Source organism: Prunus mume, linkage group LG4, assembly GCF_029339155.1.
Source record: "Prunus mume cultivar Tortuosa linkage group LG4, ASM2933915v1, whole genome shotgun sequence".
Classification (NCBI taxonomy): domain Eukaryota; kingdom Viridiplantae; phylum Streptophyta; class Magnoliopsida; order Rosales; family Rosaceae; genus Prunus; species Prunus mume.
Window position 1 is genome coordinate 14,603,169 of NC_142701.1, and position 25,188 is coordinate 14,628,356.

Below are 25,188 nucleotides of genomic sequence, written 5' to 3' on the forward strand. Positions count from 1 at the left end.
GAATGGCTCCATACACAACAAAACGTCTAGATAATTTAAGCATTGCACTTACTACTGCAAGCATACAAATTCAACAGTTGAAGGCACTTTTCCTTTCTAGTGTTGCATGGCACATGTTCTCTTGCTTTCACTTCCGCTTCGACTACTTCAACCCCGTCGTCCATTTCATTAGGAAATCTCCTACTAGGATACAACCAACGCTGAACAGGATCAATAACTATTTTCTCCAGTGCAACGACATTCTTTATAAGGTACATGACATGTTCAGCAGCACAACTATTTTCTACTACCTTGAGGGTAGGATGGAGGCATTTGCCAACATTATTATCTTTTACTCCTCTTCTTTCACGGGAATATTGAAAATGGGCCCAGCCAGCCCAGTCCCATTTTTAAATCTATTTTATTTTATTTCCCGACCGTTGAGGTGAAACGGTTTCTCATTCCCGTCCCTCCCTCCCTCGTCACAAAATAACAAAACCTCCACCCAATCTCACCATCTGCTGCTAAAAATCACAAAACGTCCAACAAGAGAGAAACTCCAAGACAGACAAGGCTCTCTTCTTCTCCATGTACCTGCCTTGCCTTCTCCGTTAATTTCTTTCTTTTGCTTTATTTTTTCCCTCGCCTTTGTTGTTGTTGTTTTTGGTGAACGTTGTGGGTTTTTTAATTGTTGAATTTGTATTATTTTGCTTTAATTAATAACTTTTGGATTCAATTTTGTGTACTGTTGTGCAGCTTGATGGTAGAAATAAACACGTTCTTTTGAATTTGAACTTTTATTGCTTGCAATGGGGGATGTCATCAGTAAAGCTGCAGATGGGGTCGGTGGTCTACTTGAGAAGGCGTTCTTGGCTCCCTTTAAGACTATGTTTGGTGGCTCATGCGAGTAAGTTCTACTGAAATGAAAATGTTCTCTTTTATTGCCGGCCCGGCCATCGTCCTGTTCAATCATATCATATGTCGTAATTTCAGATGAAAATTACTATGATTTGTTGACTTCATTTCATCTCCAATAGTTTCTTGTGTTGCACTGACTTGGAGGCCTGCTATGAGTCCCTAATGTTCATACATGTTTTCCTTATTGTCATGACCGGCATTTCTTCGCAGTACACTTCTTGTTTACTTCTTCCTTTTTCCTGCCAAAGGGGTGCAGCTTATAGGCATAGGCACTTCATTTTCTTAGCTGCTAATCTTAGGAAATCTTATTTATTATCTTCTAGTGCTTGATTTTCTTACCGTTTGGCAATAAACTAACAAAACCATGCTTTCAGATTCTCCTTCGTTCCCCTTAGTTCTTGTTTGTTTTCCTCAAAGATGTAACCTCCCAGGCATCGATGCCGATCGGAGGGGAAAATACTCCTTTGCAAGATAGGAATTAGCTGAATACTTTTCTGAGCTTGTGCATATTCATGTTCAACTATAGATGATGAGACTGGATGATGGATTTACCTTTGGATCATACTTCACTGCCCTGCTAATATTACTATGATATGTTTGATTCTGCAGGGATGTGTGTTCAGGACCCTGGGATTTCGGTTGCTTTATTGAGCATCTATGTGTCTCCAGTCTGTTGAAACTGTTAATGATCTTGGTCCTCTGCTACATAAGTAATTTCTTCTTCTTTAGTTGTACTCTTCTTATTTTCGTTAGAGTTTGCTTCGCAGACTAGCCTTGGAAGTTCATTGGTTATGAGCTTCAGTTGCAGAAATGTTGATTTGTTTCTTATTCATATTTTTCACTTTCTTTCAGCTTTATTATTCTTCTATCTATTATTTAAACTGGGGTTATTCCAATGCATTGGAAAAAGCCTCTGTAAGATGTGTTGGGCTGCATGTGAGACATACTGGTATGCACTAGAAGATATTACTTGTTTCTTGTGTTACAAACTAAAGAACACTAAGAGGGTAAACCGCCGTCGTCGCCGTCATCGCCGTCGCAGCCAATTTCGAGACATTGAGCAAGGATACAGTTCAAGCGAGGAAAATGATTTGTGGGATAACTATCATGAGTTAAATGTCAGCAGAAAGCGGAAGTCACTCAGCAGGAGAAGAAAGCATAAGCCGCAGAGCTCTGTTTACCCATCACGTAGGCACGGCACTCGTAGTCACCACCATGTAAGGTTAAAGTCTAGGGGAAGATCTGTGCGCATTGTGGGCAGATCTCAAAGGCCAAGAAGCTCGAGACATCTTCGATTAAGAAAAGTGAGAAATGTTCGAAGGCAAGCCAGAATATCGAAGAGGAGGAAACTTAGGTGATTGCCTGTGTTTCTGAAATTGGTTTTGAAATTATGACGGTTGTAATTAGTTGAATTTAAGATATGACTTATAATAAAAGAACATATGAAATTTCAATTGTTGCATATGAAATGTGATTGACCAACTTTTTGCCTCCACTTGAGGCAGAAGATGAGATATCAGTTTACACCACATTTTTTGAAAGGTTCATTGTTTACTTTTATTTGTCTACAAAGACTATTGCAAATTCATACATACATTTATTGATGTAGAGCAAGCTAGCTCAACCCCACTAGTGCAACCTGAAAGCCATATGCATGACTACTTATTTACTTCGCTTGATCGGAAAGGAAGTTCTGGACATCGGGTTCTTAGAACAAGTTTGATCAGACGCTGCAGCCATATTCTCTATGGTTACCCCAGCGTTGCCCATGTTGGCAATAGCTCGCATGTATTTCATTCCATAATTTGATAAAGGTCCACAGTTGTTCTCATAAGTCCTCATCTGCATGGAAAAGAATTCAAAATCAATATCTGAGAGATGAGCTCAAACACTAGTGCATCTGCCATCATTTCATGTTTGAAGTTACAGGAGAAGGACTTACAAGCATCTTGAAGCAATCCCAATCATCTACTAGAGGTTGCCCCTGAGGCCTAACATTAAGCAACACTTTTGAGTTCTTCTGATGTCCAAACAAAAGCTCCCCTATTTTATTTATTCTGTAGTCCACAAGTTTCCTATGAGCAATTTCATCGAGCAGCTGCTTTCAGGCTTCCAGTTTGGTATGAGAGCCAGCAGGAGCTTTGTGGAACTGAAGAATAAAGAGAAATAGTTGTTAGCTATAAGAAAAAGAAAATCTTCTTTTGCCTGGCCTGCTATGTTTCTAGAGTTCAGAACACAGAATAAAATAATATTAGAAACCTTGTGATGAAGATGAAGGAGGTCTGCATCACGTTGGCTAACAACCCTTCAGATTGATGGTGAAGAGATATCTTCCATGGAAGTGTAGCTATCATTTGCAGGATCTGCACCCATGTAATTAAGTTAAGAGGAACTCCTTTCTGTGACTCATATCTCCATACTGCATAACATGAGAATCATTTGTTCTTCTTCGAACCTGTAATTTATCGAGATGGTCATATTATTCTAATTTTCCTTGACATTATACCGTCTGACATGCATATGTCAAATATTTTATCTATTATATTGAAAGTTCAATCATTGTTTAGAAGTTTGAAACATTGTCATTGTTTACCCTTTCATATTGCTTCTCCAATGTTTCTTTACGCAAATCATTTTTGTCACTGCTCTCAAATGTGAAAGTACCAAAATCACCACAACAACAAAGTAATCAGTGTGAGCCTTTTAGCGAAAACATGTTGGAAACTGATGAAGCAATGTATACTTTGTTTAACTAGAACAGCATCTTAATAATGAAAGTATTGCATACCAATCCTCCATCCAGGAAATACTGAACAAGTCTCCCAAACAGGTATCATACTCAGCAGGAATACCAGGTTGACCAGGACAGTATGTTGCATAACCATCCTCTTCTGCATTTGCTGATGTAGTAGCATAAATACTTACATTCTTTGGAAGGAGGCCTTCAAATATACTCCCAGACTCACAAGCTTCAAGGTAAAATACCTATTTTGTGTAACAAATTCATAAAACCTTAATAAGTGCAGAAGTACACCCAAAAAAATATTCGAAAACTTCAGTGAGGATGGATTATACATTAATTACTGATGAAGTGGAAATTCCTACCATGCTTTTGTAACATTTAGCAGCATGCTTCTTCTTGAGCACATCTATGAGGTCTATTGCGAAAACCGAAGGAGTACCAGTAGGCATCCCTGAATGTAAATATAACAACATCTGTAATATGCACTATATAATTTAATAGAAATGTGAGTCTAGACTATAATATAAGAAAAACTTCCACTTTCTTTTCCTGCATACTATGATCTGCATGCTTATTGCTTTGTTAAAATATTTCAATTGGAAAAAGAAAGAAACTCATGTTGCATACAATTTTCATTAATACAAAGTTACTTACCAAGTAATCCTGCAGCACCATGGTCAGTGTAATATATGAAAATATGGTCATTTGGACCGCTATGCAGAACCTTCCCACTACCACTGAGGGTACTTTTGTTTCCAAGAATAACAGCATAAAGATTGTCTGCATTAACATCATCCCCTGTATAATCCTGCATAAAAAAATAAGTTACCTTACAGTTTAAAGGATGTTAAACTTATTAACAAACCAGCTAGAAACTGAAGTCCAATTGAGAAAAATAAAATAAACCTTGGGAACTCCTTTATAAACATCATGGCCTTTTGGTTTGTTGATGATGACACCTTGTCTAGGATTTTCCGGGTTGAACACAATATCATCATACTTGAAAACATTGATGTTCTCATCTTTCAGTCCACCTTTCTTCAGTATTTGGTATGCATGGCATACATTAGCCTGCATTTTTCAAAAATTATATAAACGAAGATAAGGTCACTTGATATTATATAATGAAATTTGGACGAACTTAAACCTGGTGCCTATAATTTCCGTAACCATTAGACCTGGCAACTAGAACAGCATATTTTTTTCCATTATCCTGGGTGGTACTTGGAGAGCCATCATCACCATGAGTAATAGAGTCTGTGTGTATTGCATTGACAGGGAGGCACAAGCTTCCAGCAGTCAAACTTAAAACAAGCAAGAAATATCAATGCTCCACAACTTTGCCTAGCCATTCTGCAGTGCAGATTATACAAGGTGATCTGCAGAAACACAATTTAGGCTTAATTAGAAGTTAACAAATAGTTAATGTACAAAGCAGCCTTGATGAATGATTAAGGAGATGAACTAGGAGATAATATTTAATGTGGAAGACCAAACCTCTTACCAAGTGATTTTCACAATGTCTCTGCAAAGTTGCAAAGTACTCTATTTGTAGAGTTCTGTGGTTGAAATGAACGGCTCAGATTAAATCTTCTATATATGCTAAACAAGGAAGTGAGTAGATATACTACATAGTTAGCAGCCCATTTTAAAAAATATAAAATAAATAAAATCTCATGCATGAAAGTTAAAAGAACAGGAGAATATGAGTATTAAAAAATAAAAAAATAAAAAAAAAGGAAGGAAAAGAATAGAGGATCCTTGGCTACAGTCCATCTCCCTTTCTTAGTTTAGAAATTAAACAAATTAAGTTGGGTGTTTTATTGTCTTAATTAGTAATATTGTGAGTCTGTGAGATGCTACTAATGTATTTTCTCCACATTTCAACTAATCCTGAGGTTACTTTATGCTTATTTGGATAATTTGTTCCATTTGTTTAATGAATTTATTATATTATATACATATATATTGTTATGTGTCTTCTTCGCACCGACGTTCAGTCACACATTGAAATTAGTCACTAGATGAGTAAAGTAATTGATGTGTAACAGCCAATTTATGATATGTGACGCGAACAAATATATGCATAAGGTCTACTTGGAGATGAAGTTCTGTGACTGAAGGGATAAGGTCTACTTGGTGAAGTTTTGTTAAGAAACATGTTATAAAGTTAATAGTATATACAAAATTATAGGATGAAATCAGGCAACAAAATTTGTGACAATGCAAAAGTTATTCTTAAGGGTCCATCAATTGAAATGTGAGATTTCAAATATAAATGTTTAGTTGATGTTCTATTGGTTAAATCCTTTGAACCTTCTATTTAGTCATTTGAAATACAGCAATTTGTTCAGAAGTTGAGTTACCTTTTCTAATAAGGAAAAAGTGGATACAAGATACATGTGTTTGTTTGATAAAAGTCTAATAATTTAATCTGGGTTGCAGAGTCTCCATGTTTTCTTGATCGAATTCCTTAAGTACTTGTTTCTTTTGTTGCCAAACGTGTTCGCGAACGATAATGAAAACATCAGTAGGCTCTTAGCTTGAGAGCTTGTACTGGCTGCTGAACTGATAAAGATCTTGGTCGGCTACAGAGTGATGAAATTTTTCGCTATTTAGTCATCTTTCAATATAGAGGTTGGTTCATAAGATTAGCTTTGAAAGAGCATTAATTAGCAACTAACGGCTAGCAAAGGTATTATCCGACACAGAAATGTAACATATGTTTAAATGCTAGATTTTACAGATCCACAGTTGGCATCACATTTTTGAAACATTTTTTATTAATTTTCATTTCTTATTTTCATACGAAGACTGTTGTAACATCAACCCCATTAGACCAACATAAAATTCATATACATAACCTTTTATTTACTTCAGCTGATCAGAAAAGGAAGTTCTAGACAAAGGGTTTTTTGGAACAAGCTTGATCAGAAGCTGCAACCATTTTCTCCATGGTTACCCCAGCATTGCATATGTTGGCTATAGCTCGCGCGTATTTCATTCCATATGTTGATAAATGTCCACAGTACTTCTTATAAATCCTCAGCTGCATGGATAGAACTCAAAATCAATATCTCAGAGATAAAATTTACTGGTTTACTTTAATTAAAGAATTAGATAGACAAGCACAAAAACTTGTGTGTCTGTATTAATTTGATGTATGGAATTACAGGAGGACTTACAAACTTCTTGTAGCAGTCCCAATCATCTACTACAGGTTGTCCCCGAGGCCTAACGTTCATCAGCATGTTTGAGCTCTTCTGGTGTCCAAACAAAAGCTCCCCTATTTTATGGATGCTATAGTCCACATGTCTCCTATGAGCAATTTCATTAAGCAGCTGCTTTCGAGCTTCCAGTTTTGCATGAGAGCCGGCAGGAGCTCTGAGGAACTGAAGAATAAACAGAAATGGTTTCTAGATATGAGAAGAAACACTTAGAATACAGAATTATATTAGCAAAATATATGAAAATTTGTGCAAGTTAAAGAACATTCAAGTTTATGACTCATAATAATTTAAGAGCTGAAACCTTGTGCTGAAAATAAAGGAGTTTTGTGTCACGTTGGTTAACAGCCCTTGAGGGTGAAGAGATATCGCCGATGGAAGTATAGCTATCATTCACAAGATCTGCACCCATGTAAGTGAAGAGGAACTCCTTCCTGTGGCTCATATCTCCATACTGCATAACATGAGACTCATTTGTTCTTCTTCGAACCTGTAATTTAGTTGAGATGGCCATATTATTCTAATTTTCCTTGGCATTATACATATACTTCATGCTCTGCATCTAACAAGCATTTTCAAAATATTTCATCTATTGTAATGAAAGCTCCATAAATATCTAAAACTGTGAGAAGTTTTTAATATTTTACCCTTTCATATTGCTTCTCCAAAGTTTCTTTGCGCAAATCATTGCTGTCACTGCTCTCAAATGTCACAATACGTTCCAAATTCATTGAAACCACAAAGTAATTAGTGCGAGCCTTTGATTCAAAATATATTGGAAACTGATAAAGTAATGTACTCTGTATAAAAGCATCTTAATAAAGGACAGCATTGCATTACCAATCCTCCAACCAGGAAATACTATACAAGTCTCCCAAGCAGGTATCATACTCCTCAGGAACTTCAGGTTCACCTGGACAATATGTCCCATAACTACTCTCTTCTGCATTTGCTGCGGTTGTAGCATAAATATTCATTTTATTTGGAAGGAGGCCCTCAAATATGCTCCCCGACTCGCAAGCTTCGATGTAGAATACCTGATATATGTTTTTTAAATAATTGCATAAAAGCCTTAGAAAGTACTGATATTCAGCAAAGATTGATAGTTGTAAACTGTAGCAAGGCTACAACCTTATCAATTGCTGTTGAAATGGAATTTAATCTTACCATGCTTTTGAAACCGTTAGAAGCATGCTTCTTCTTTAGCACTTGGATAAGATCTTTAGCATAAACAGCATCATATTCACTAGGCATCCCTGGATACAAAATACCACTCACACGTAACCACAATGTCTAATTTCACAGAAATGTTACCCTGTTCCCTATTCTTTCAATTAAGAATAACTTCTACAGAAAACAAGAGTTGGTTCTTCCTTGATTGGATCATGTGCATGTTTATTCCTTCGTTATTACAAATGTAACTCCAGAAACAAAAGAAAAAACTTCTACTAAATTTATGGGATTCTAATAAGATCATATTACATACGATTTAATTTCATTAACAAAATATTTTGAAAGTTAATTAAAATAAGCTACTAACCAAGTAATCCTGCAGAACCATGGTCTGCATAATAGATGAAAACATGGTCATTTGGACCACTTTTCAAAACCTTGCCGCTACCTCCCAGTGAGGTTCTTTTTGTTTCCAAGAATAACAGCATAGAAATTTTTTGAGTTAACATCTGTCCCTGTATAATCCTGCACGAAAGACAAAAAAAATTGCAATAGTTAAAACAATGTTAATCTAACAAACTAGTTAGAAACTAAAATCGAATAGAAAAATTAAACCTTGGGAACTCCTTTGTAAACATCACGTCCCTTTGGCTTGTTGATGATGACACCTTGTCTAGGGTTTTCGGGGTCGTGTGCAATGTCATCATACATGAAAACAATGATGTTCTCATCTTTCAGTCCACCTTTTTTCAGTATCTGGTATGCATGGCATATATCAGCCTGCATGGAAAAACAATTAAATGTACTATTAGTAACATAACATAATCTTTGATACTAATACTAAATGATGAAATTTGGACAAATTTAAACCTGATGCCTATAGTTGTAGTAACCATTTGACCCGGCAATTAGAACTGCCCATCTTTTTCCCTTATCCTTCTTAGTGGTACTTGGAGAGGCATTTTCACCATGAGCACTGAAATCTATTTCTTTTCCATTTTCAGAGAGGCACAAGTTAATTCCAATACTCAAACTTAGCAAAGCAAGGGATAGCAATACTCCACAACCTAGAATAGCCATTCTGCAGATTAAGATCACCTGTACAAATTTAACATAGAATAGCTAGTGTTAGTAATTAGAAGTCGACAAATTAACGCACGTACGTATACGCATGTTACGTGGTAATGTAGATCAATTTTAATGTACTTTTGATGGTATAGGAGCACTATGCTTAAATTGAAGCGCTTCAAAACTCTCTCTAAAGCTCACTAGCTCAGCCTTGAAGAATATCGAGAAAAAGGAAATGAAACTAGAAGAAAGGCCAAAAATCTTACCAAGAGATTTTCAAACAATTGCTAAAAAATATTTCACTCGAGCTCTCAGTGAGTACATGTTCTTCCAATGAACAAAGGACTCAATTTATAGATGCTTTATGGTTGAAATGAACGGTTGAGATTAAATCTCTCCCATACTTGCTGAAGAAGGAAGTGTCTAAATGTTTAGATGAACAGTTGTTTCATCACCCACTCCAATTAATATTCTTCATCATCAGCTTTGTGATTTTTGACGTGGCCCATAACATACATAGTGGCTTAGTTCTTACAAATTCAAATGAACTAAGGCAACAATTTTTCATTTACCAACCTCCCACAAAAACTGATCATAGTGATTTAAAATAATTAAAAACTGGACCAATGTCGAATTTTTGAAAATCTTGATACTATAAAAAGTTTAACGTGTTGAGAGCACTAGATATTTTGAGCTAATTACCTAAAAATTTAAGTATTTTAAAATGGTATAAGTATAGGTCATCTTAACAAGGATTGTCCAAAATAATCCTGGATCACTCAAAAGAGGGGATTACTTGTGCACAAATTGCTTTTTCTTTCTTTTGTCATTCGCTAGGGAAGAGAGGGGGAAGTATCATATGGGAGCAGTTGGGGAGGGGAGGGGGAGAGTTTGGCCCACTTTTCCAATGCGGTGCCACCCCATGTGCTTGTGCACAAATTGCTTGACATGTATTAATAGCTATGGGCGATGAATTAAATCACGCATATTTGGATCAAATTTTTTCCATTCAATTAATGCAGTGCTGATTATTTATTGGAATTAATGCGTCTTTAATTCGAACTAAACTATTGTGTGACACATTGAAATTACTATGTAAAGGATTTCAATTTCTTGTTCTTGAAGAATGATGGAAGTTAGCTCGTTGATATATTTGCCTGCGTAACACATTGGAATTAAATGCAAAATAAAAAATTAAAAAATTGGTATGGTGATATGTCTATTTCAATTTCTATTCTGGAAAAATAGTTTGTATAGCTAGGGAAGCTTTTTAGCAAAGGTTTCACATTTTAAGCATGTAGACCAAGATTATATTAGAGAACAGTTTTATAGACTGTAATACACCCAACCTTCTGGCCACTATGATTTAATTAATTTGACTAATTACTCGATCCTTCTTACTTTTATTTTTTTATAATAAAAACCGTAGTATAGCCGGGCGGCTACTTGTTTTTAAAAAATGCCCCGCGTATAGCCGCGCGGTTATACTGTTTTTAAATTAAAAAAACCGTAGCCGGCCGGCTCTCCTTTAAAAAAAAAAAACACCGCCTATAGCCGGTAGGCTATACTATTTATAATAAAAAAGGACACCTGCTGGGCTCCCAGCGCCGCTTCGCCACTTGTCAAAACAATTATAGCCGGACGGCTATACGATTTTTAATTGAAAAAAACTCCTTGTATAGCCGTGCGGCTATACTATTTGTAAACTGACCAGCTGCTGGCGCCTGGGCCCGCTGCCCACGTGTCAAAAATAGTATAGCCGAACGGCTAAACTATTTTTTTTTTTTTTTTTTTAAAAAGAGGCCCGCCTGGCGCCTGGCGTCCAGCGTCCGCTTCAGTTCCTCCGTACTCGCATAACTCTTCCTTGCCATCAACCCTCCGCCATTGTTGTCCTTCTTCTCCCTTGCGGTCCCCGACTTACTCCCTCTCGAATTCGACAAAACCCCATTCGCTTTTTACCAACACTTCGCCGGCGAGGTCATCTCAAGCGTCGACGGAAGCCTTGACGATGGCTTGCGGTTCTCTTTTCTCAACACAGCGGAGAAATCAGGCACTGACTGAGCCTAGCCAGAGGACCCTTTACGTGATTTGGTCGTATTGGTTTGAAATTTGACTTGTTTCTTCAACAAGCTGTGGTTTAAATTCAGGTTCTTAGCCTCTTCTGGCCTCAGATACTTCCTTCGCAGCTTTGATTCTCTGAACTCCGCCTAGGCTTTGTATCTCGGTCCTCTCTCCATGATGTAGTTATCTGTGATGAACGGCAGAGGGACTCGACTGGCTCTTGATCTGGTTTTGGGTTCTGGGAGAGAATGAGGCTGGAAGAGATATTGAAAAGCAGGGTTTGGTTGATGATGGGTTTGTTGCAGAGAGCCGTTAGTGACTGCCATTGTTGATGAATTTGAGCTCACGCTGTGTGCAGAGATTTTTTGGGTTTTGGTTTATTGAGTGGGAAAACAGGACAAGGGTGGAAATAGCAGCATTCGTAGTATAGCCGCGCGGCTAGAGTATAGCCATCTGAAACTTCATCTTCCCCATCTGAAACTTCGACTCAATCTTTGGCGGGAGTCCTCTTTAATTTCGCCTTTCCTACAAAAACCCACTTGAAAAAACGGTACCCACCTGCGCCAAACGGGTTCAAAAGACTTAGGCTTGATTTTCCCTGCAAAATGGCTGCAAAGCAGGGCATTTTGGATCCATTTACACCGTCGTAAGGCCGGAGCTCCGGTCCGCCGGGCTCTTAGTGGAAACCTGCCTTGCTTGGAGGACCATCGGATTCGGACCTGCCCCATGCACATGACTTTAGGAGAATAGGGCTCTTGGGTTTCAATGGCGGTGTTTTTTTTCCTCACAAACATTGGGCTCGAACGTAACCGCCCTCTGGTTCTGCTCCCAACATTGGTCCTCGGAAACCCCATCAATGGCACGTGACGAAAATAGTCTAGCCGATCGGCTATACAATTTTGAATTAAAAAATCGTGGTATCTCCGCCGGCTATACTCTTTTTTTATAAATAAAAACCCCTAGTATAGCCGCGCGGCTATACTATTTATAAAATAAAAAAAAGGGGACCCGCCTGGCTCCTTCCGCCGCTTCGCCACGTGTAACAATGGTTTAGCCGCTCGGCGATACTTTTTTTTTATTTAATAAAACCGAGTATAGCCGCTCGGCTATACGCTTTAAGTATACACGGCTATACTCCTATTAAATCCAAGAAATATCATCCAAACTCTTCCTATTAACGGCCTCTTCAGTTAGGTGCTTTGCCGCTGCTCGAGGATCCTTTATGCCTCTAATCCAATCAACAACTTCTTGGTTAGACGTCACATTCCACAGTCCATCACTTGCCAACACAACGAACTCAGTGTCCTCGTCAATCATCTCCACCACCACATCAGGTTCACAACTAATGTGTTTCTTTAATGTTCAATCACCAAATGCTCTTCCTACAGCACAGCCGACCACCCGTCGACACGGGGAAGTTTCCCTGGAACGATTAATACGTAACCATCTCTCTTTTCAATTTCTTCTTTTTCTTTGATTGGATCATGATCAACAGAGAGTTGTTTAGCCACACCATTCTTGCAGATAACAGCACGAGAATCCCCAACATTGGCTACCACCAGCTTCTGCTGGCAGTTGAACAATATAGCCGTAACCGCAGTTGCACCTCCTTTTTTTAAATCATCACTTTGCAGTATATTAGTGTCGGTTACATGATATGCTCGCTTGACTGCACTCTCCGGATCTATCCAGAAATCAGGCTCATTTCTGGTGTTTTTGAACAGATGAACTTGCAAGTATATAGGAATTTCAAAGCTCTGATGGCCATCAAATACTGCAAACAATCCTAGCTGATCATGATCATCAATTTGCTTAAAATGTGAAACAACATAGTCTTCCATAGCATGATCAAATTTTCCCGTTACCAAGTGGAAGCCGTGCGTTACATTCACATGTGACATGTTGCACTCCTTATCTGTATGGGAGCTAATCCAAGTATGTTCTTTACCTTCTGGAGAATTTCTGTGCCAATGTGAGCCGCAAGCTTTTACCACCAGGCTGCTTCTTCAACAAGTTTATGCGACCTTAAGCATATATATAACAAATTAATTGAGTTCACATATAATTGTCAAAAAGAAAAAACTTCTAACAACAAATTAATTTATGGGATTATAAGATCAATTATACTAACATTTTGTATTAATTAATTTAAAATTACTAACATTTTGTATCAGCAAACTAACGGAGTTTTTTACGGAACCTAACGGCAATGACTATTTGTGATCGCACATACTAGCCTTGAGGACCATGAGTGACACAAAAAAACATTTAGGATGCAATATGATAGTTTCGTAAACTTTAGGGACTTTTTGAGATATTAAGCCTTATATATTTTTTCTTCCAAAGAATTGTTATAATATTTCTTTTGCCAAAGAAGTAGGCAAGTTACATTTGTAGCTTATCTTGAATGTCTAAGATTTGAGTTACAAAGAATTGTATGGATCTATCCAACTAATTAAAATGAGAACATGCATTGCTGATTACCTATCTCTGTCTAATAGTCAAACTCTCTGGCTTCTGATGTTTAATATGCTTAGAAATCAGAGCAATGCAAATCAACCAACAACTTCTACTTTATTAGTTACTACTATCTTGAATACACAGAAAATATTGTTTACCATCTCAAGAATGTATACTTTATTGGTCGGTTACTCTAAAGACAAGAACTACTAATTTATGGCCAACATGTTTAGTATTAGTATTCGTATTGATACTGATATTCCACTCTAAAGACAAGAACTACTGATATTCCTCATAATTCATGACTTCAAACATTCGACTTGTATGATAATCAATTCTCAGGTTCCGTACCCACTGCTATCTTCAACTTATCTGCATTGCGAACAATTGATTTCGGCAATATCAGGTACGAGCCAACAAACAGTTATCTAGGAATTGATTATTACCATTTAACATTAGTTAATTCTTTTGTTTTTCATTCTCTCTTCTTTTTCTGTGGCATGTGCCCATGTTTAACAATGCTCAAGGAGGTGCATCTTGACTCCAACAATTTCAAAGGTATGCTATTCTTATACGACTCGGCATTTTGTTGCAGAAAAAAAAATTTCACTTTTGGAAAAAGCCAAAGCTTTTTCAAAAAAGACAAAAAAACCACTCAACTTTCAAATCAAAGACATGAAAATGTATTGGATTCCTTAGAAATCTAAAAATAAATAAGGGCATTTTTGTCCATTTTTGCTTCTTTTAAAATTTTTCTCTCTCCTTTTGCTTTTTCCAAAATGTCCCTATATAGTATTCATAAACAGCTTATACATATAATCTTAGGGGCTGGTTGATGATAATGGGGTTAAATCTATACACGTTAATTTCTCAGAAATTCCAAACGAGATCAGCAGTTTAGATCAGTTAGAGAAGTTGTTTGTGCAGCGGAATGCCCTAGAAGGTGATATTGTTCAAGCCGGCCAGATGAGATTAAAGTTGGGTGCTCGGGTTTATTGCATGTGGCAGGTGAAATACCAGATGAGATTGGCGATCCACACATGGCACTCCATGTTAATAATCTCAATGGCGTCATCCCATCCAGAATCTTTAATTTATCCATGATAAAATTTATTTCTCTATTTAGTAATCAGCTCTCAGGTAGCCTCCCAGCAGACATAGGCACTGGGGGTTCCAGACCTGCAACAACTTCCTGTAGGAGATAATAAGCTCAGGAGAACCATCCCCAGACCTGCAACAAATTCTTGGCTAGTCTTAGAAATTTGTCGATGATCAGCTTGGAAGGTAATCCATTAAATGCCACGCTTCCTGTTTTCTTTGGGAATCTCTCAACAAAGCTTGAAATTGTTGATTTAGGCAACTGCAACATGAGGGAATGCTTTCAACAAGTGGGGATGTGTACAGTTTTGAAATTACAGCCACAGCACACAGTACACAATTAAGGGACATAAGTCGGGCTCCTCAGTTAATGCACAAGGCCTCAGCAAAGATAGATGAAGTTTGAAAAATCCAGACCCACCCTGGCACCCAGACCCGCCTAGCGCCGCCTAGCTCCGCCCAGACCTGCCTAGCGCCTCGCAGAACCTCCCAGTGCCGTCCAGACCAGCCTAGCTCCGCCCAAACCCTCCCAGTGCCGCCTAGACCAGCCCTGCAGTGCATAAGTTTGAAAAATCGCTAGGCAGTAGGCTTAAAGAACAAAAGAAAAGAACCAAACCCACCCTGGCACCCAGACCCGCCTAGACCCGCCTAGCGCCGCCTAGACCCACCTAGCTCTGCCCAGACCTGCCTAGCGCCTCCCATACCCTCCCAGCGCTGCTCAGACCCGCCCAGACCCTCCCAGAGACGCCTAGACCAGCCCTGCAGTGCATAAATTTGAAAAATCGCTAGGCAGTAGGCTTAAAGAACAAAAGAAAAGAACCAGACCCACCCTGGCACCCAGACCCGCCTAGACTCGCCTAGCGCCGCCTAGACCCGCCTAGCGCCGCCTAGACCCGCCTAGACCTGCCTAGGGCCGCCTAGACCCGCCTAGCTCTGCCCAAACCTGCCTAGCGCCTCCCATACCCTCCCAGCGCCGCTCAGACCAGCCCAGACCCGCCCTGCAGTGCATAAGTTTGAAAAATCGCTAGGCAGTAGGCTTAAAGAACAAAAGAAAAGAACCAGACCCGCCTAGACCCGCCTAGCGCTACCCAGACCCGCCTAGCTCTGCCCAGACCCGCCTGGCGCCGCCCAAATAAACCGCCCTCTTGTTCAGCGCTTTAATTAATGGATCCTATATCCGATGACATATATTTCATGCCATTTTGTTTTGGTATAATTTTATTTAAATTTTAAAGACAATAATATATAGATGGAAATTCAATGCTTCTTACTTGGTGTGATTGCTACAAGCCTGCAACTACAGCCTCTTGGGTGCTTTGCCGCTGCTTTGTAAAGAATATTTATTAGGTTTACGATTATCTTGTTAAGTTGTGGAAGTCCTATTGTTTAGGGACTCGGTTGTTTAGTTGCTAGTTAATCGGAGAGTCCAAGTTATCATGGAGTCATGGTTAGTGGCTGAATGTCATGGTTTAGTCGTGCACTAGCAAGGCAACGTTTCAATGAAGAGCTCTTCTTGCGGATTCCTCTGAAGGCCTTTGGCGGTCTTGGCAAGTTTGGAAGGTGAATGTCATCAAGATGTATAGAGTTTAGTTCATGTGAGTGTGCAAGAGATTTTAATAAAGCCTCCTCTGTCATTCCTGCAAATGAATCTGGAGAATATCCATTCCATGAGAAGTTATGTCAAACAAACCAGGAAATGCAGGACAAGGATAATAATGTATCAGCTCACTGATAAGTGTATTATTTCCTATATTTTTACACCTTTTATATGTAGGTTTTGTGGGGAAAGTTAATTAAAAAGAGTATTATTACTTTACTTTCCTTATTTTCAACTATTCTGCGCTCTTGGAAGGATTTCAACTGAAAATCAACTTTTCGAATGCATTTTAGTGCAAGACCAATTGTAGAAGAAAGCTAAGACATTGAAGATCATTGTATCAAAGTTTCATAATTTTCTACCAAGCCAAATGCTCCAGACCTGCAAGTCAAGACAGCCTAAGTTGAAATCCCGTCAGAACTGCACTGCTGTGGAAGAGTGAAGATTTGAATATCTTTCCGATTTTTCCTAGTGGTGTGTAATATATGCTTGGAAAGCTTAGAGATTACGTTTCTCATATTTTTCCAGAATTTTCTAGGAAGTGGAACAACCCCAAAACGTGCGTGCAAGTTGGCTGACGTGTTTCAAGTCAAATAAGGATTATTTCCTAGTTTGTTTCCTTAATTGTTTGAGATTTTGTTTTGCTTTAGGAGAGTTTTTCTAGACCTTTTTGAAGTAGGGTTTAGTTGTTTTATACTATATAAGGTCACCCTAGGATCTCTTCATGGTATCACCTTTTTCCACCATCATCTACCATATTTTTCCACCAACTTTCATACAACCAGAGAAATATCAGAGGAAGCAAAGAATTTGCTGCTGCATTATTTGAGGAGCTTTTGAAGGTGTTCCTGTGAAGAATCTGAAGATCAAGTCCATCGGCCAAATTGGTTTTATGACAATAATTCTCTTGTTTATATTTTCTTCTGTCATGAACTAATTTCCCTTGCTAGGGCTACGATGTAGCCTAACCATGAATACTCAATTTTTATAGTTATATTAATTCCTTATTATTATCCCATGTTGAGTATTTGTTACTGTTCTTAATGATTTAAATATCTAGCTAATATTTAATTGATGATCCAAGCGGAGACCGAGAGGAGATGTTTGGTGTTTGCTTCTTGTAACAAATACCATGACTTGAATGAGTGCCCGAGAGGGACTAACATGACTCATGCAGTTTTCTTGTAGGTTCTCATAGAACTTAATGGGTTCTTGGTTTTCTAGGATCTCTTCATGGTATCACCTTTTTCCACCATCATCTACCATATTTTTCCACCAACTTTCATACAACCAGAGAAATATCAGAGGAAGCAAAGAATTTGCTGCTGCATTATTTGAGGAGCTTTTGAAGGTGTTCCTGTGAAGAATCTGAAGATCAAGTCCATCGGCCAAATTGGTTTTATGACAATAATTCTCTTGTTTATATTTTCTTCTGTCATGAACTAATTTCCCTTGCTAGGGCTACGATGTAGCCTAACCATGAATACTCAATTTTTATAGTTATATTAATTCCTTATTATTATCCCATGTTGAGTATTTGTTACTGTTCTTAATGATTTAAATATCTAGCTAATATTTAATTGATGATCCAAGCGGAGACCGAGAGGAGATGTTTGGTGTTTGCTTCTTGTAACAAATACCATGACTTGAATGAGTGCCCGAGAGGGACTAACATGACTCATGCAGTTTTCTTGTAGGTTCTCATAGAACTTAATGGGTTCTTGGTTTTCTAGGATCTCTTCATGGTATCACCTTTTTCCACCATCATCTACCATATTTTTCCACCAACTTTCATACAACCAGAGAAATATCAGAGGAAGCAAAGAATTTGCTGCTGCATTATTTGAGGAGCTTTTGAAGGTGTTCCTGTGAAGAATCTGAAGATCAAGTCCATCGGCCAAATTGGTTTTATGACAATAATTCTCTTGTTTATATTTTCTTCTGTCATGAACTAATTTCCCTTGCTAGGGCTACGATGTAGCCTAACCATGAATACTCAATTTTTATAGTTATATTAATTCCTTATTATTATCCCATGTTGAGTATTTGTTACTGTTCTTAATGATTTAAATATCTAGCTAATATTTAATTGATGATCCAAGCGGAGACCGAGAGGAGATGTTTGGTGTTTGCTTCTTGTAACAAATACCATGACTTGAATGAGTGCCCGAGAGGGACTAACATGACTCATGCAGTTTTCTTGTAGGTTCTCATAGAACTTAATGGGTTCTTGGTTTTCTAAATCCGTTGCTCGAGAGAGAATGGGTTGTTAATTGAGAATACTTTTGGTTGAGCCCGAGAGGGGATATCGAATGAATTAGGAGAAACCAACTGTCAACAGGGATAGTAATTAGGGTTAATTGGCTATAAGAATTAAGTAGAATTGGTTATGGTGAAATCGGATGCTCTAGTGTCTCATCATCTTAATTTTCTATCGTTAATTAAATTGTTATTTTTCATAATTGTTTTAGCTTTCTTGAATCAATCAATCTTCTTAATTAACTGTTCAAATAAACTTCTAAATTAATCATAATTGGTAGTTAATAGGAAATTACAGTCTTCGTGGGAACGACACTCTACTTATTTCTATATTACTTGTACGAATTGTGCACTTGCAATAATTTCACAACAAGTTTTTGGCGCCGCTGCTGGGGACTGTTTTATTTCTATTAATATCAATATATTTTAATTCTGAGTTTAATTTGAATTTCTTCTTTTTGTTTCAGGTACTTTGATCCGTGTATGCACCGTTCTCGTACCCTAGAACTCATACCACTTGACCCAGAAATCGAACGTACGTTTCATAAGCGGAACAAAGGAAACAAAAAGCACACTTTGGTGGAACCACCATCCACACCTATGGCGGAGGAAGCAGAAAGAGCCGTGGGGGAATTTGGCCCCAGTGGCAACTCCCTCAGCGATCCGACGTCCTGCTATTGCAGCCAACAATTTTGAGATCAAACCAGCCATGATCACCATGCTGCAGAATTCATCTGTATTTTGTGGTCTACCGAATGAAGATCCCAACATCCATCTTGCGATATTTTTGGAGATTTGTGATACGTCCAAGTTCAATGAAGTAACTGACGATGCGATCCGTTTAAGGCTATTCCCCTTCTCCTTGAAAGATAAAGCCAAGCTTTGGTTACTGTCACAGCCACAAGACTCCATCCGTACTTGGGATGATTTATCTAAGAAATTCCTTGCTAAATTTTTCCCACCAGCCAAAACTGCAAAATTCCGACAAGATATCATGTCATTCGCTCAATATGATAAGGAACCTCTATATGAAGCCTGGGAACGATTCAAAGACTTATTGCGCAAGTGTCCTCACCATGAGCTACCAACCTGGATTCAAGTTCAGACTTTCTACAAAGGGTTGAGTCAAACAAGCAGGACACTAGTTGATGCAGCTGCTGGAGGGGCTTTAATGGCAAAAACGGCTACCGAAGCATTTGAATTATTGGAGACCATGGCATCCAACAACTACCAATGGCCAAGTGAGAGAATGAATCTGAAGCCAGCTGGGGTCTTGGAAGTCGATGCTATGGCTTTGCTAACAGCACAAATTTCTAACCTTACTAAAAAAGTTGATTCTTTAAGTGTTAATTCTATAAACACTAGTACTAATTTTGGTTGTGAACTTTGTGCAGGCCCTCATCCAAGTTCAGAGTGTACCACAGGGAACCCATTTGCGTCTGCTGAGCAAGTCAATCAGGTTGGAGAATTGAATCGACAAAGGAATAATCCTTATTCCAATACATACAACCCCGGTTGGCGAAACCATCCAAATTTTTCATGGAGCAATACTCAGAATGTGCAAAGACCACCACCTGGCTTTCCGGCTCAAGAGAAGAAAATAAATTTGGAAGATGCTCTTACTCAGTTGACTATGTCTACCACCCAATTCATGACTGAAACAAAAACTCAATTTCAGAATCAGCAAGCTTCTATTCAGAATTTGGAGGTGCAAGTTGGCCAATTAGCTAATGTCATAAGTGGAAGAAACCAAGGAGTATTTCCAAGCCAACCTGAAGTTAACCCGAAAAATCAAGAACAAGCAAAGGCAATCACTCTTCGCAAAGGGAAGCAAGTAAATATAGCGATTGACTTGGAAAAAGAAGCATTAGAGAAAGAAAAAGAAGCTAAGAAGTCTGCAACAGAAATGGGGCATGCATTTTCACCACCAATCACCACCACAGAAAAATCCCAAGAAGAAGAAAATTCTATACCAATTCCTTCTCTTCAATTGAAGCCATATGTCCCACAAATCCCTTTTCCACAGAGGTTGAGAAAAAATAAAGTTAATGGGCAGTTTGCAAAATTCTTAGAGATGTTCAGAAAGTTACAGATCAACATTCCTTTTGCTGAAGCTTTGGAACAAATGCCAAGTTATGCAAAATTCATGAAAGACATTCTCTCCAAGAAGAGGAAATTTGGAGAGCACGAGAAAATCCAACTAACAGAAGAGTGCAGTGCCATCTTACAACGGAAGCTTCCACCAAAACAAAAAGATAGAGGGAGTTTTAAAATTCCATGCACTATTGGAAATAATTTCTTTGAAAGAGCTTTATGTGATTTGGGTTCTAGCATTAACTTACTACCGTTATCTGTTGCTAAAAAGATTGGCATTGGTGAAATTAAACCCACTACTGTTTCTTTGCAGATGGCGGACAGGTCAATCACATACCTAGATGGAATTATAGAAGATGTTCTAGTAAAGGTTGATACACTCATATTTCCGGCGGATTTTCTGGTTTTGGATATGGAAGAAGATTCTGACACGCAGCTAATTTTGGGCCGCCCATTCCTGATTACTTCACGCACTCTGATTGACGTAGAAGAAGGCTTACTAACTTTGAGAGTTGGGAATGAACAAGCGACATTCAAAGTTTTTGAAGCAATTAAATTTCCAAGAGAAGCGGAGGATTGTTTTCACATGGAATTAATAGATGAAATTGCTTCAGACACATTTAAAAAGGAGAATCCGAGCCATCCATTGGAATCTACATTGGTCCATGCTGCTACCTCCCAAGATGACAACCCCATGGTTGCTGAATATGCCTTATATTTGGATGCATCACAACCATACCATCCAAGGCAAAGGAATCAGTTCGAACCACTAGGAGCAGCACCTCCTAAGGCTGCACCTTCTGTGATTGCTGCACCTACACTCACTCTGAAGCCATTGCCAACACATTTGAGGTATGCTTATTTGGGAACTTCTGAAACTTTACCAGTTATTATTGCTGCAAATTTGAGTGAAACTGAAGAAGAAAAAGTATTACGGGTTTTGAGAAAACATAAAACTGCAATTGGGTGGACAATCGCTGACATCAAGGGTATTAGTCCTTCTATGTGTATGCACCGAATACTAATGGAAGAGGAGCATAAGCCATCCGTGGAGCATCAACGCCGATTGAACCCCAACATGAAAGAAGTGGTTCGTGCAGAGGTATTAAAATTGCTTGATGCAGGTATTATTTACCCTATATCTGATAGTAGTTGGGTAAGTCCTACACAGGTTGTGCCAAAGAAAGGAGGGATGACTGTTGTAAAAAATGAAAATAATGAGTTAGTCCCAACAAGAACTGTTACAGGATGGAGAGTCTGCATAGATTACAGAAATTGAATTCGCAACTTAAAAGATCACTTCCCACGCCTTTTATTGATCGGATGCTAGAAAGACTTGCTGGGCATGCCTATTACTGTTTCCTAGACGGATACTCAGGATATAATCAAATCCCTATCGCGCCTGAAGACCAAGAAAAAACGACCTTCACATGTCCATTTGGCACTTTTGCCTATCGTCGTATGCCTTTTGGGTTATGTAACGCTCCTGCCACTTTTCAGCGTTGCATGATAAGCATTTTCTCTGACATGGTGGAGCGATTTATTGAGGTATTTATGGATGACTTCTCTGTTTTCGGTTCATCTTTTGATTCTTGTTTGGATAATTTGGCATTGGTGTTGGCAAGATGTGAAGAAACCAATTTAGTTCTCAATTGGGAAAAATGTCATTTTATGGTACAAGAAGGAATTGTGTTGGGGCATAAAATTTCAGCAAGAGGTATTGAGGTTGACCGTGCAAAAATTGAGACCATAGAAAAGCTACCACCCCCTTCTACAGTGAAAGGAATTCGAAGCTTCTTGGGACATGCTGGGTTTTATCGTCGATTTATTAAGGATTTCTCAAAAATTACAAAGCCTCTTTGCAAGTTGTTATTGAAGGATTCTGAATTCAACTTTGATTCAGACTGTTTGGAGGCATTTAATTTATTGAAGAAAAAGCTCACCACTGCACCACTCATTATGGCACCTGATTGGGAATTACCATTCGAGATTATGTGTGATGCCAGTGATTATGCTATTGGAGCTGTCTTGGGTCAAAGGAAGAATAAATTACTACATGTAATTCACTATGCAAGTCGTACATTGAATGATGCTCAACTGAACTATGCCACTACGGAAAAGGAATTGTTAGCAGTGGTATTTGCATTGGATAAATTTCGTTCTTACCTATTGGGTGCGAAGGTAATTGTGTATACGGATCATGCAGCTTTAAAATTTTTGCTCGCCAAGAAGGAAGCAAAACCAAGACTAATTCGATGGGTTTTATTACTTCAAGAGTTTGATATTGAAATTCGAGATAAAAAAGGGTCTGAGAATGTGGTGGCCGACCACCTCTCTCGGCTAGTCCGTGAGGATGAAGTTATAGAAGATGTTGGGCCTATCCTAGAGACATTCCCGGATGAGCAATTATTTTCCATCAACTCTGAGAAAGAATTCATCACTCCCTGGTATGCAGATTTTGTAAATTACCTAGCTTGTGGTATTCTTCCCCCTCATATGTCTTTTTATCAGAAAAAGAAATTCCTATCATTGATTAAACATTATTATTGGGATGATCCATATTTGTGGAAGCACGGTCCTGACCAAATTATACGAAGATGTGTACCTGAGACAGAGATGGCTGACATATTATTGCATTGTCATACTTTGGCATGTGGAGGCCATTATGGTGCTTCCAAGACTACGGCCAAGGTTCTACAATCTGGATTTTTCTGGCCTACTTTGTTTAAAGATGCTCAAGACTTTGTTGCAAGGTGTGATCCTTGCCAACGTACAGGAAATATCTCTAGTCGAAACCAAATGCCCTTGAATAATATTTTGGAGGTGGAATTGTTTGATGTTTGGGGTATTGACTTCATGGGTCCGTTTCCGGCATCATATGGGAATTTGTATATTTTGGTTGCAGTGGATTATGTATCCAAATGGGTCGAAGCAACTGTCCTACCCACGAATGACGCCAAGGTTGTGGTCAGATTTCTACGAAAGAATATTTTTACAAGATTCGGGGTCCCTCGTGCAATTATTAGTGATGGAGGTACGCATTTTTGCAATCGTCAATTTAATTCCCTTCTTGCAAAATATGGCATCACCCATAAAGTGTCTACTCCCTACCATCCGCAAACTAGTGGGCAAGTTGAAGTTTCGAATAGGGAATTGAAGAAAATCTTGGAAAAGACGGTGAGTGCCTCTAGGAAAGATTGGTCATTAAAATTGGATGATGCACTATGGGCTTATAGAACGGCGTTCAAAGCGCCAATTGGGATGTCACCATATAGACTTGTTTTTGGGAAAGCATGCCACCTTCCGGTGGAATTGGAGCATAAAGCGTTTTGGGCTATTAAAACACTCAATTTTGACATGAGTTCAGCAGGGGAGAAGAGGAAGTTACAATTGAATGAGCTAGAGGAACTTCGAAATGAATCGTATGAGAATGCGAAAATTTACAAGGACCGTACAAAGAAGTGGCATGACAAGCACATCTTGAAGAAGGAATTTTATGTGGGTCAAAGCGTTCTCCTCTACAACTCACGGTTGAAACTTTTTCCTGGGAAACTTCGCTCTCGTTGGTCTGGGCCATTCACGGTGTTAACAGTGTATCCTTATGGGACAATTGAAATCAAGAACGATCGTGACGGTACAACTTTCAAAGTTAATGGCCATCGACTCAAACACTATGTGACAGCCGCATTTCTTGAGGAGGAGAGCACCGTCCTACTCGATGATCCCAAGTAAACGCATCCAAAAGTCGGGCTATTGACTCTAAACTAAGCGCTTGTTGGAAGGCAACCCAACTAGGTACCTTCGTTCCTTATCTTTTTAATTTTTATTTGTGTGTTTCCCTCGTTCATTTATTTTACTATTCTTTGTCCTTGCTCTTATTTTCTATTTAAACATTGAGGACAATGTTTCATTTAGGTTTGAGGTGGGTAACATTCATTTTATTTTTTGCATTTTTTCGTTTTTAGTCTTTTTCGAGTCATGCAAAGCATTGGTGTTTATGTTTCGATAATACTGTTTTAATCTGTGATAGAATTGAAGATTTGGCCCGCGTTGCCTTCTTCAGTTTTTCGTGCTGAATCCATCCATATAAGGCTCGTAATTTTCTGACTTTTCGTTTGGAAGTTATAGCTGTTTTTCTGAACAGGGGTCTGGAACTGGAATATTTCTGCGATTCTGTACTGTGTTCTGTATTTAACGTCAGTTTTCATGCAGTTCTAGTCTATTTTCTGGTATTTGGTCTAAAGAAAAGTTATGCGTTTCTTTGTCTATTTTCTGAGCATATAAGGTTTGTCAAAATCCATGCAGTACTTTAAGAGATAATTGTTGAAAACTGATCTGAGGTCAAAATTGAAAAGAAGCAGTTTTTGTGAAACATAAATTCTAGTTAAAGTTGTCACTTTTCCTTGCTAATAGAGATGTATATGCCATTTTTTGATCATGAATGCTTTACTAACGTGTTGCCATGAAGGGTGATTGCATTATAATCTTTGCACTTCACAATACCATACTCG

General features: G+C 38.5%; 2 protein-coding genes, 1 non-coding gene and 4 pseudogenes across 4 annotated transcripts; 2 read left to right on the plus strand and 5 right to left on the minus strand.

The window, feature by feature from the left end:
- The first annotated feature begins 428 nt into the window (after nucleotides 1-428).
- On the plus strand, nucleotides 429-2,453 carry LOC103327450 (uncharacterized). Its single transcript, XM_008229792.3, has 4 exons — nucleotides 429-569; nucleotides 736-886; nucleotides 1,507-1,607; nucleotides 1,750-2,453. The coding sequence occupies exons 2-4, from the start codon at nucleotides 789-791 to the stop codon at nucleotides 2,253-2,255; spliced, it is 705 nt and encodes a 234-aa protein (XP_008228014.3). The 5' UTR covers nucleotides 429-569; nucleotides 736-788; the 3' UTR covers nucleotides 2,256-2,453.
- A 106-nt stretch (nucleotides 2,454-2,559) lies between these two features.
- LOC103327522 (vacuolar-processing enzyme-like) lies at nucleotides 2,560-4,992 on the minus strand (annotated as a pseudogene).
- A 1,413-nt stretch (nucleotides 4,993-6,405) lies between these two features.
- LOC103327449 (vacuolar-processing enzyme-like) lies at nucleotides 6,406-9,420 on the minus strand (annotated as a pseudogene). The gene is made up of 10 exons (XR_016126353.1): nucleotides 9,375-9,420; nucleotides 8,911-9,138; nucleotides 8,656-8,820; nucleotides 8,408-8,565; nucleotides 8,035-8,123; nucleotides 7,708-7,904; nucleotides 7,515-7,563; nucleotides 7,172-7,357; nucleotides 6,826-7,032; nucleotides 6,406-6,689 (listed from the first exon to the last, which is right to left on the minus strand). The product of XR_016126353.1 is annotated as a vacuolar-processing enzyme-like (transcript).
- Nucleotides 9,421-10,880: 1,460 nt separating this feature from the next.
- Nucleotides 10,881-11,612, minus strand: LOC148917973 (uncharacterized; annotated as a pseudogene).
- Nucleotides 11,613-12,309: 697 nt separating this feature from the next.
- LOC103327520 (putative protein phosphatase 2C 39 pseudogene) lies at nucleotides 12,310-13,070 on the minus strand (annotated as a pseudogene).
- A 3,116-nt stretch (nucleotides 13,071-16,186) lies between these two features.
- LOC103330487 (uncharacterized) lies at nucleotides 16,187-24,409 on the plus strand. The gene is given in 6 exon segments (XM_089050464.1): nucleotides 16,187-16,287; nucleotides 19,051-19,236; nucleotides 19,238-21,945; nucleotides 21,948-22,293; nucleotides 22,393-23,310; nucleotides 23,431-24,409. Coding segments are annotated over 6 exon segments (5,238 nt in total).
- On the minus strand, nucleotides 19,560-19,666 carry LOC148917974 (small nucleolar RNA R71). The gene has a single exon (XR_016126570.1). It is a non-coding gene; the product is annotated as a small nucleolar RNA R71 (small nucleolar RNA).
- Nucleotides 24,410-25,188: the final 779 nt, after the last annotated feature.